This window comes from Lingula anatina, chromosome 1 (genome assembly GCF_051362555.1).
Source record: "Lingula anatina isolate TDL-2025a chromosome 1, LinAna3.0, whole genome shotgun sequence".
In the NCBI taxonomy this organism is placed as follows: domain Eukaryota; kingdom Metazoa; phylum Brachiopoda; class Lingulata; order Lingulida; family Lingulidae; genus Lingula; species Lingula anatina.
In genome coordinates, this window is record NC_141767.1 from 59,946,386 (window position 1) to 59,958,594 (window position 12,209).

Consider the following 12,209-nt stretch of genomic DNA (forward strand, 5'->3'; position numbering starts at 1 on the left):
AAAACCCTGGCTTGGATTGCTTTAAGTGTGTGTGTGTGTGTGTGTGTGTGTGTGTGTGTGTGTGTGCATGATAGTTTGAACACTCATAGGCTCAGAAATGACAGGAAATGAAATTCTCAGTGCTAAGGTTCCCTGGCCCAAAGTAAAAAAGTTAACATTGTTTTTGCTATCTGTATCTGTCTTAAACATTTATTTTTCCAAAGGGAATTGCAGTATACCAGTGAACCTCTCGACTAATAATAACATGATAGTTTTGTAGTAATAAACATTTGGATTTAACCAGATTTTGGAATTGGATGAACATGTAGTGAATCTTTGGACTTTTGGTACACACCTTGTGCTTATGAATGAAGCATAGAATGGCTTCTACATATTTATATTAATTATGTTTCTACTATTATATTTCAAATCTTTGTGTATAAGGACGTATGTCAGTTTACTTATGCACCTTTAAAATTTTCTCCAGAAATATAACTTTTTTTCATCAGATATACTTAAGCATTGTTTGGAATGCTGGAAAACTAGGTGTGGCCTATTATGATGTAGACACTACACAGATCTATCTCATGTTGGACTGCAGAGAAACTGATGACTTTCAGATCCTAAATAAAGGTAGTAAAAGGGTTATGGGGTGTGTGTCTTGGGAGAGAGAGTGTCTTGAAATGTTTAGAAAGCTATGACATTTGTACTTCAAAATGTGTTTGACATTAAGATATTACAAGGCATAAAGGTAAGAGAGAGAAAATGCACAACATGTTGTTTGCAGACATATCTTTTTAACAGAACTGTTGTGAGAGAATAATCATTAATACCCTCTAGGACATTTAAACCACCCAAAAACTGCTTACCCTGAAATACAAATTATACAAAAATTATACCATTTAAATAATGAAACAAAATTATCAATAGATTTGAAAATAAGAGTTGATAGCAAAAACAATTTAAAAGAATTGGTATAAAAGATAATGTTGTGTATTAGTGATAATGGTATAAGGTGGTTGATGATCTTTATTTTCAGTTCTTTCACAAGTGTTACCAACTTGTATTATCACTAGCTCCAAACAAGATGACAGACTGTTGAAAGTTTTGCAGGAAAAATATCAAGGTAAAAAGGATCATGTTTAATTTTAGAAGTTAAAAGATATCAAATTAATGTGATTCAACATATTTTGATTACCTAAAAATGTTTAAATGAAGTTGGCATGTTTAAAAGGTCTCTTGCTGTGAAACAGATCTCCCTAAGTATTTAATTTTAATTTCAGAGAAAGGTGTGATTTTGTATGCATGCTTATTGCAGTGTAGGTGGATTGCATTAATTCTCACCATATGTATGGGCTGTACAGGTATTTCCTCACCTGTAATGGCACTGTAGTTAACCATTGTCCTAAATTTAATTTAATGTATATGGAAATGTACACGAGGGCTGTTAAAGGCTAGACTATTTGGACAATTATTATAGATGGTGATGTGATATATATATATATATATATATATATATATATATATATATATATATATATATATATATATATGTCCACGCTACTGGGTAACAGCAGGGGGTGATCATCTTTGAAAGTCTGTCAAAATATTCCTATGTGTTGGATTACAATGGGGGTGCTTTCATGTTAAAGGGGGTGGATTTGTCTTATTAAAACAGACAATTTTACGTTTCCAAACATTGCTGTGTATTTTAAACTTTTTAGCCAAAAATGACACTAAAACAGTGCTTAAATCTGGCACAAAGTCATATACCAGTCCGTTTTCCAGCTGTATATTATAGAAAAAAAAGCTCTCAGAAAATTATTGTCATATATATATTATAATAGTATTAATAATATTATTCATTAAAAAGAATTAAATATTTCATACATGTAGAAGATTTTGAAGCAACAGCTTATTTTTTTTCTTTGTAATACATTTTTAGGCGAAGATAATGATGAGAAAGATAGTAATGTCTTACAGTTCCTTCCAAGTGCTGACTTTAGTGAGTGTAAAATTGTCAAATTATGAATATAATGACCTAAAAAAAATTAGACCAGATAAATGTTTTCACCTTGACACTTTATCAGTCAAGTCAAATCAATTTGTCATTTTTATTGATGTGTTGTTAGTTTTGTTCTATAACAACTAATTGCTTGAATCGTGGAAAGATTGTCATTGGAAATATTTCAAACAAAAACACCATGTCATTGTAGCTCTTGAAGTGTGCAAGAGACGTCTGCTTACAGTAAACCTCCCAGGAATACCAGACCATTTTGATGAGTCTCAGAAGACACTATATCTCTCCTCTCTCGTGCCAATGGACTGCACTAATATGGTAAAGGGATAGGATATAAAAGATTACAGACACCGAAGTTAGCTAGTGATGGTCATCGTTTTTTTTTCTCTTAATGGGTATAGAAAAAGGGAGGCATAATATTTATCTTTTTTATGAGACAAGTTGGAATTTGGGGATTGATTGCAGTATTTAATTTCCTCTGTAGAAAATTTATTTCATTGGTTATATGCAGTTGAAAGTTAGGAAACAGTGTTGTAAACATAAAGTTAAAAAGCTATGGAGTGTTTTAGAAAAGAAGACAGCTTTAGGTTTTGTGGTATTTGATGGCTACTTATGGGGGATGTGGTTTGGTGATTGCAGACAGACAGCCCAGCCTCCAAATTGTACTGTTAAAGATATATGATAATGAATTTTTGCTGTTATTATTCTTTATTCTTTGTTAATTTTCCAATTAATGAGATAGTAAGTGCATCATAAATTAATTAGTACAATGTGTTCTATTAACCATATTCCAGTTAAGTTAATTCTGTATGTAGGTTTGACTTTTATCAACCTGAAGATATATATTTATATATATGTTAAAAGCATTTAACTTTCATATTTTACATAAGGATAGTTCTTTTCCACGTGTCTCTATGTGAACAGTGTTATAAAAGTTAAAAAGAATTTGATAACAGTTAATTAGCTAATAACCTGAATAACAAGCAAGATTGAAATGAAATGGGGATGTAGGAGTAGGCTTTACAATTACGTAGTACCCACATCATATCAAAGAGTCTCCAGCCACATCAGGTTGCATGGGTAACCACAATTGATGTTGTGGCTGTCACGGGGTTGATAAACCCAGTGTGATGTTTGTGGTAATATGGGACCTGGAAAACTGTCACATTTGGGTGTCATTGACGTATGTATGTGTAGATGCTGCTATAGTTTGATATGAATTATAAAAAAGGATTTCATTCTTTGCAGCACAAAAACACATTGCATTCACTAAGCAGCATAACTGGGAGGTCTAACAATAACTAATATATATAACCATATGTCTTGAAATAGAATGGATATGGAGAGAATAATATACCCAGTAACTGAATTAATTGTTAGACTGATCATGCCCTTTTTTGAAAAAATTGGTTATAAATTTCACTATACTAATACAAAACTGTAACTTTAAAATATTCTGTAATGACTAGTCCACATTTGTAAATCAAGGTTCGTGCCACAGGAGCACTGCTGAAGTATCTAGAGAAGTGCCGTGTAGGTGTAGAGCTGGAGGGAGCTGATGTCAGAGTGCCAGTGCTGGCTTTGAAAACGTTTTCTCTGTAAGTAGATCATTCTCCTTTGTTTGTCAAAAATCGATGGAGGAATTTTAATTGAACTAAAAGGTTGTTGTTTCACAAGAATTATTATGATCTTGTTCATATTTTAGGTCATTGAATCATAAATATGGATTTTAAGTTTTTAAAAAGCAGGAGTTAGGTGTTATCAAAGGAGCTAGTTAATGATGTTTTTTTACTTTAAATTTAATAAATGAATGCTTAAACATTCCTCCTGTTAATATGTGCAACATTTATAATTCTTAAGAATCAACATTCATAATACTTGAGAATCGTAAATAAATACATTAAGTTCTAGGTAAAGTTAATGTTTTCTTACACTTCATTTTGTTCAATTTATGTGTCTTGGCTCAGCCATAATTTCTTAGAAGGAGGCCATCAATTATCACTGTGATAAATGATGTGTAGGCGGCTGTCCAAGAAAGAGACCAGTGCAAAATTAAAAGTCAGTGCCACAAAAGATGAGATTAGCAGGGTTTTATTTTGATGTGCTGAGTGCCATAATAATAGGGTTAAATCTCCCAGTGATGGGTTTACCTGGCTTGGATCACTTAGTGGGCCTTGGACTGAGCTATCTATTACCTTAATCTATGACAACGACTCAGCTGTCATGCAGAAAGGTCATGCACATGTAAAGCGACCATTCACTGTTGAATATAAGACATAGTAATGTTTATCTCTAATATAATATAAGAGTTTCTATCACAAATAATGTCTCAGATAGTTGCCAGAGATAAATTAGACAAGAAGATTAAGTTAGATATATTTGGCCTTTCTGTACGTACTTCTGACATTTCAAACATAAAAAAACAGTAAGCTATTTTCTTACAAGTTGTTTGTCTCACTGTGATATTATCTTTCATGGTGGAAAGCAGCTAATATCTAAATGACACCTCTGCAAAAAGTGATCTTTTGATGAAGTTCTAGATTTTAAACTAGATTTCTTTTAGCCTTCATAATTGGTTTCAGCTATGGGTCTGATGTAGATGATATACAGACAAAATATTAAATATATAATATGAGAAAAAAAAGGCTGCTTCTTACTAAAGTAATCAAGCCATTTTTATTTTAGCTAGGTCACTCACCTAAGGAGAGGTCCATCTGTCAGTAAAATCAAGAATGTATAATGCATTCTTGGCAAACTTAATCTTTTTTTTTTTCTTTTTTTTTTTTTTTTTTTTTTGGGGGGGGGGGTAAATTAGTCTAATGCCTTTCCTTCCTTCATCTAAGACCCCACTACTTAAGATCGACCTAACTCCCTGGGGGGTTCACGCTATATAGCTGTCAGCCGAGCGGACACGAAAGTTAATTACCCCCTTACAGCTTGTAGTAGGCGGGACGGACATTTAAGCCGGATTATCTGACAGTAATCTAGTGAGACTCCCCGTGGGGATAGATCGATCTAAAAGCTCTGGGAATACAGCCTAAGTTACACTGTAGATCATGTATTTGACTAAAAACTTGAAAATATGAATTATTCAAAAAATTTTTACGTAGGTAATGGAAACTGTAGACAATCATGGTCAGTAACTGTGTGAGGCTAATAACTTGAAGTTTTAATGGCACTTTACAACTGTAGCAAATTCTTCATAATTAATCTGTGCCAAGTCATGTTATCAGTCCAAACAGTGTTTGATCATGTGTTTAATTGCTTAATTACTATACAGTGAAGGCCCACATAGGTCTCCATTGTCTGCCAGCCACCCAGGTTGACATGTTCAGCACTAGCAGCAGAGTGGAAAACTTAACTGTGGTAACTGGAACTGATTACTGAACATATGTTAGGCTAGAGAATTACCTGTGAACTTCATTTGATGTGGGTCCTTTCATGTCCCAAATTAAGCCAGCGACAAGGGTATCATTGTACCTTATCCTGGCTGGTGCAGGAAGTGCTCACCTGGGCAGCAGGAGCACCTGTTTGATTAGGGGCTATATAGATATAATCTTTTTTCATTATTTGTCCTTGTCACTAAACAAGGCTGTTGACAATAAAAGCAATAATTGCTTTCATGTCCAATAATGAGTAAAGAATTATTAAGAAATTGAATGGCATCACACTGCATTTGAACTCTGCACTTTGATGATACATCTTGTTATATTCAATAAAAAATACCTATCTTTCTATCTATCTATTTTATCTATTTTCATTTTTAGAGATGACATGATGATTATTGATGACAATACATACTGGTAAGTATAAACTTGACTGATAGAAATAACCTATAACCAGACATGAGCTTTTTCCGCGGAAACGTGGAATTCCACATTTTTTTATTCAATTCTGATGGTTCCTGAGAATCGTCTTGTCTGAGATACGATAAATGTTCAGAGTTTTTTTTAAACCTAGGCTCATGTCTGTATAACTATTTATTACTTTTTTTAAGTGCATTTCTGAAATTTATCATATAAACCCTATAAATTGTGAATTCATTTTTGCAAAATAAAGCTTATAAGCCATTGTTCATTTTCATCAAAGATCATACATTTTAATATCTTACATATCTTTAGTTTTGATATGAATTTTTTCAGTGATTGAGATTTTCTGTTTTATTTGCTCCATCTGGCTGTGTTGATAAAGACTTCAACAATATTGAAATCTTCCAAGTCACAGTTGTGGTGATTTGCTCAAGTGGGGTGAACCATTTACAAATTGGTTCAGTCAGACAAATTGATAACAGGGTAGATTAACAGGCCCTATCACCACCACTTAAAGCTCTTCTTATGACAGTTACTATATTATATTCAAATATGACCAAAACATACATATACCTATATTTATATATGTGTAAGACTAAATTGGCTATGGTAGATGGCATTGCAGATTATTCACCCAGATAATTCACCCATGAGATATCACTTTGTGCTTGTTGACAAAAGACATTAAATGATGCTTTTTAGTTAACGTTTGATAATGCATTTTAAGCTCATGACATTAAATAGTGCTTTTTAATCTGACGACATTAAATATTACTTTTTAGTTTTTTCTAAATGTAATTGTGTGCAAGTGAACACAAGAGAAAAGATATTTGTTCTTCTCTTAGTGCACTGCAGATTTTCCAAAAGGAACTCCATCCTTCTGTGTATAAATCTGGCAGTTGGAACAGTGCCAAGGAGGGCCTAAGTCTGTTTGGTAACACCATTAAATAAACTACTGAAGACTTACAGCAATTTTTTCCTTCAGGATTAATTTCATCCTGCTGCCTTGTTGGTTTAAATTATACCAGAAACAAATTCTTTTGTAGGGATTTTTTACAAGTAATAAAAGTCATATTAATTTAAAGGATATTAAGATATCCTCAAAATGTTGATTGAATTCAAAGTTGCCAACATGACATAAAATGATCATTATAATTACTCAGTACAGAATCGTTAAGAATTGATTCTACTTTTCAATTCCATTTACATAACAATATAAATGTACCATTTTCTTGTAGGAATTGTAAACAAATGTAAATCAAGAATTGGTTCCATGATGCTAAGGTAAATACTTTTTACTTACTTCAGATATTTATTTTTTAAAATTTAATATGATACCAGTGTATAATTTAAATTTTTAACAAAATTTCAGCATGAAATAGAATATCTGTTCATGAATTAACTATTTTGTTAAATTTATTAAAATATTCATTTTTTAGGCTTTGGTTTCTGAGGCCTCTTAAAGATATTAACACTCTAAGGCAGAGACAAGATGCTGTTGCCTTTTTCTTCAATCCCAGAAACATTGAGATAAATAACTCACTGCAAGATTGCCTAAAACACATCAATAATACTCCTGTAAGAGATTCCAAAATATCTTTACTTTGTACATTTTATATGTGAAGATGCAATTGAAAATATTTATTTATTATTTTTGGTGAATGAATCTGTGCAAGGTAAAGACAATCCAGTTATATATGGTATCTGTTTTGTAATTATGAAATTATAATGATAACCAGTGTCATTTTATGTGTGTGTGTGAGTGTGTGTGTGTGCACTTATGTGTACCTATAGATGTATATATGCATGTTTGTCATCAAGCGTACATTTGATTATAATCAGTGGAATCTACATGTTTTCAGAAAATTCTCAATCGAATGAAACAAGCTCAAGCTTCAATAGGGGATTGGCAAGCATTGTACAAAGTAAGAACTCGCATCAGCATGGCCACCTGTATATTGAGCACACACATAACACACTTTGAAATTATGATTTGAAGAAAAGACTCCTAGTATTCATCAACACTTATTCTGTGCACTATTTGTTAAGTATAAAGTTTTTTTTTAAGACTATGAATAAGGTGTTATGATTACAGGGTGGTTCATAAAAAACAGCCTATTTTGTTTTCCCTCTAAAAACAGCGTTAAGGAGGAAACGGGGAGTCAATATAGACACTGTAATCTTTCAACAGGATAGCGCACCACCACATTGTTCAACCTGAATGTTGGAATACCTTCGCATATATTTCCCTAGGGACAGACTCGTCTCATACACACTGACTTTCCTTGGCCACCCTACCTGCCAGATCTCAATCCCCCAGATTTCTTCCTTTGGGGATACCTTGAGGAAACAATTTATGCTAACAATCCACAAAAACTAGATGCTTTGAGGACCAGCATACATTTAGGGAGTTAAGGAACATTCCGACTGTCATGACTGTAAGATTTTTATTGCCAATTTCAAAGATCATGTGGCTGCTGTTATTCAGCACTGAGGACCATGGATAGTTCACATCAGTTATTGAAATTTTACTGACTTAAAGGTTTCCAGTTTCTGCAGAATTAGCGAGGATGAAATGGTCTTCCTTATGGAACAATTTGGTTAAAGAAAGTTGGAAATATCTTAATTATAGCAAAATTGAGATGGAAAGTAAAATAGGTCATTTTTTATGGACCACCCTGTATTACATTTTAAAAATCAGCATAGACCTTATATCATATGAATACAGACAATAACTTGAAATTGAAAAAATGTCTTTTCAGACAATTTACAATGCGATTCACATAGGTGATATCTGCCGTGCACAGGCTGACAAAATTGACATCTTTGAGAAGGTAAGCTATACGGTGGTTTGATTAGACAGTATCTAACAGAAATATGTTCAGAGTCCACAGGAGACCAAGTAGTTCCAGCAATATTCACTGCTTTTTTTTTTTTTTTTCAGCTGAGCCACAGTGTTTAAAAGACTATTTTTTCTGATTGAACAATATTGAACACAAGTTTTACACAGGCAGAACTTATAGTATATTTTACAGGGATTTTATTTCTTTTCAGATAAGTACAGCATTCACAGAAGACTTGCACAGGATAGCAATTTTGATCAGTAAAATAGTAAGTATATCAGTTAGAATGCATGTAATGTTGTAAAAAGATCTAAAGAATATGAATGATGTTGAACGAATAAAATTTTTTCTTATTTTGTCATTTAGTGTTTTGTGGTTTTATAGGTTGATTTTGATGAATCATTCGCCCAGAATAGGTTTGTGGTCAAGCCAAATGTGGATCCAACACTGGATGAAAGTAAGCTAGTTTAATGCTGTCATGGAATCAGATATAAATTAGTGAAGGTAGAGCCTCTAAATTTCAGAGGTAGAATTTTTCTGTATATTTTACACTTCTTGCTTGTATCTTCATTTGTTTATTTGGAAAGCATGGCTCTTGTGTCAAAATAACAATCTGGTTCAGTGCTTTTTAAGTGAATAAACATTCAGGTGCCAGGTTCATGATATATTACTCTGTATCTAAATGTCATTAAAATGAAAAGAAAAAAACATATATTTGACACCATTAAAAATTGGAAAAATTTTAATATATTTGTTTCTCAAATCTAAATGAAAATTTAGTAATTCAATTTCACTTTTTTTCTGATTACTCTTTGTGTGATGTTTTAGAAAAGAAAACCTATAATGGTCTGCCTGATTTCATGACGACAGTTGCTCAAGAGGAGCTGAGTAAACTGAGTGAGGACATTTTGGAATGTAATGTCATTTATCTGCCACAGGTAAACCATGGTTTATCTGCAAAGACTTGTCAAATTCAGCCTTTCACTGTCACTAATTTCAGTGATGTTAGCCACTTGTTTAATATATAGGCATTTTTCCCATTCTAACAGAAATTGTTCTGGCATTTTTCAAGTATTTCTTTGTCTCTTCCATACCTTACTTTGAAGCAGACTCTTTTTACTATCATCAAAGCACAATTGTTAAAATGACATTTTACAAAAATATTTTGAGGCACTGAATATATGATTTTGTTGAGAAATACAATTTATAAACTATCCTTGAAATCCAGACTCAAGAATGCCATACAGATATATATTTTTACAAGACTTTTTTTCTTCACTACTGTACTTTAGCTAAGTGGAACAGTTGCACATATGCCATCTTATGGAGAAAGGCATTTTTTGAGCAGGGCCAGTGAATTCATTACTAAAAATGAAAAAAAAAACAAAACAAAAACAGCACACAATGTTTTATCTAAAAAGAAAACCAGTAGATTTTAAACAATGACATGCTGTGAACTCAGTCCTTTTAACAGTGTGCCATCATAATTTCTTTTTGCTTAACTTGATTTTAACTAAAAAAAAAGGATTAGGTGAAAACACTGATTTTCTTCAATTGAATATTATTATTATTATTATTATTATTATTATTATTATTATTATTATTTTATCTATCTTCATTGCATTTAAAAAAAAAACTAAAAATCTTGCTTGTTGTCATATTGTTATCTGCATTTTAGCTTGGTTATCTACTTGCCATCCCAAAGAGTAAGTTTTTAGAGGAGAAAGAATACCAAGTACCAGGACTGGATTTCATGGTAAGAGCTGTCATCATCACACCTGACATTTTTGTTTTGTGATCCAAATATTTTTTTTTTTCAGTTTGAATAGTATTTATTTTCTGTGTATTTTAGATTGCCAGTCATTTGCATTTGTTTTATATCCTTTCAAACAGTGATACAAATGGATAGGTCAGTTTTGTATGCTAAGATGCTGTATGAGTGAAAACTCCCACTCAATCATGTGTTACCTCTTACTCACACTTTGATGAATATTACTTGCATTTCTTCCTGGTTCTGGCTCATAGACTGCACAATATGCCTTTAAGCATGCACAGTTAGGTCCTATTTCATCTATGATCCTCTCTTTTATCTCTCTTTCTGATGTAATTTTTTTTCTATTTTCTTAAAGGGACAGTTTATACAATTTTAGTTGAGATGAATCTTTATATGTTCCTGTTAAGTTGCTTGTAATTTTGCCTCAAAGGCATTTTATATCCTTTCTAGACAAATCCTACTTAAACTTAGCATTTGTCTGATTTGTACATGATGTGAAATACAAAGAATACATACTGTATAAAGAAATGGACTTAAATGTCTGTATGATTATGTTCTTTTTAGTTTGAAACTTGACATCGTGAGAAAATTATCCCCGATGCCAGCTAGGAAAGTTCAATCTTTTATTCTTCTCAAAAAAACCCTGTGAATGGTTCGTTTAATTGAATAGAAACTTGATTTATTAGCTGGGCATGAACAGGGTCTGTATGAGGCCTGGCTGGTTGCTATGAACAGCTTTGTCCAATTTTGCATAAAAATTCATTTTTTCCTATTTGTAAATATGTTGGTATTTTCTTGATGTTCAAGGAGAAAATTTTGTTTTGATCATTAAGTTACTGAATTCAGTTAGAGAATGTTGAAAATATCAAGATAGTTTAGTTTGTTGACTATGGACTATAACCCCATAGTCCATTTAATTGCATGGCATTTGATAAACCTGATGCTTCACATTTGGATAAAATAAGTACATCGGTTTTAAACTCATTTTCTCTTCTATGTCACTGTGAGAGGTTTTAAAATCAGAATAAAATGTTGTGACATATTTCATGCCAACTGAAAGTGAAGTACATCTTGCCTTCACACAGCTTAGAGTTTTTATGTTTCCCCCAGTGCAGTGCTCTGTATTGTGATTTATATTGCATTGCTAAGATTTTGTTGTTCTAAGTTTCCTTTAGTGCAGTACAGTATATTGTGATATACGTTAAGCTACTAAAAATAGGAACCCCATTTATTCCATATCTCTGTTAAGGCAGCCCACTTGTTATGAATCATTGGCATTAGCAGCAAATGTTCCACATAACTGATTTATATAACAGTTGTTTACTATGATACAAATCTTAATCTCCTAAAAAAACAAAACTTCCTGGTTTTCTGGTGCATTCTCTTAGGAATTATAGTTAACAAATATCATGAAATTATGTTTATGAATAATATGAAGGTTTAACATTTTCAGTTTTTCTCAAATGATACAAGCTATTTCAAGAGTGCTAGAACAAGAGGTATGTTTGGAAATTTTTAATTTAAATTAATCAATGAAATTTGTTACCTAGAGTAAAGGAGGTCAGTGCACCCATCATGAAATGTGAAGAATTTCATGTACATGACATCTTTTCAGTAAGATATTAAATTATATAATTGGTTTTATGAATTCAGAACTGGACCATCTACTTGGTGACACGCAGTGTGATATTACTGGTGAGAAAAAAGCTTCTCTAGCACATCAATCTCTGTCAGATCTTAGCTGTCCTTCTCTAACACAGCTACAGACCCATTTTGTAATATCC

General features: G+C 32.3%; 1 protein-coding gene across 5 annotated transcripts in view; it reads left to right on the forward strand.

Moving 5' to 3' along the window:
- Nucleotides 1–12,209, forward strand: part of LOC106165042 (mutS protein homolog 5) — a 21,430-nt gene that overhangs the window by 4,179 nt on the left and 5,042 nt on the right. For 4 of the 5 annotated variants that reach the window (XM_013543121.2, XM_086996520.1, XM_086996515.1 and 1 more), the window contains exons 3-19: nt 489–612; nt 1,019–1,105; nt 1,925–1,984; nt 2,196–2,317; nt 3,488–3,597; nt 5,767–5,802; nt 6,654–6,742; nt 7,047–7,092; nt 7,248–7,386; nt 7,671–7,733; nt 8,571–8,642; nt 8,863–8,919; nt 9,036–9,108; nt 9,480–9,589; nt 10,330–10,407; nt 11,879–11,924; nt 12,079–12,120. In XM_013543121.2, coding sequence (XP_013398575.2) covers nt 489–612; nt 1,019–1,105; nt 1,925–1,984; nt 2,196–2,317; nt 3,488–3,597; nt 5,767–5,802; nt 6,654–6,742; nt 7,047–7,092; nt 7,248–7,386; nt 7,671–7,733; nt 8,571–8,642; nt 8,863–8,919; nt 9,036–9,108; nt 9,480–9,589; nt 10,330–10,407; nt 11,879–11,924; nt 12,079–12,120 — 1,354 coding nt within the window. The remainder of the gene's footprint in view (nt 1–488; nt 613–1,018; nt 1,106–1,924; nt 1,985–2,195; nt 2,318–3,487; nt 3,598–5,766; nt 5,803–6,653; nt 6,743–7,046; nt 7,093–7,247; nt 7,387–7,670; nt 7,734–8,570; nt 8,643–8,862; nt 8,920–9,035; nt 9,109–9,479; nt 9,590–10,329; nt 10,408–11,878; nt 11,925–12,078; nt 12,121–12,209) is intronic. The other variant, XM_086996531.1, reaches the window with a different exon arrangement.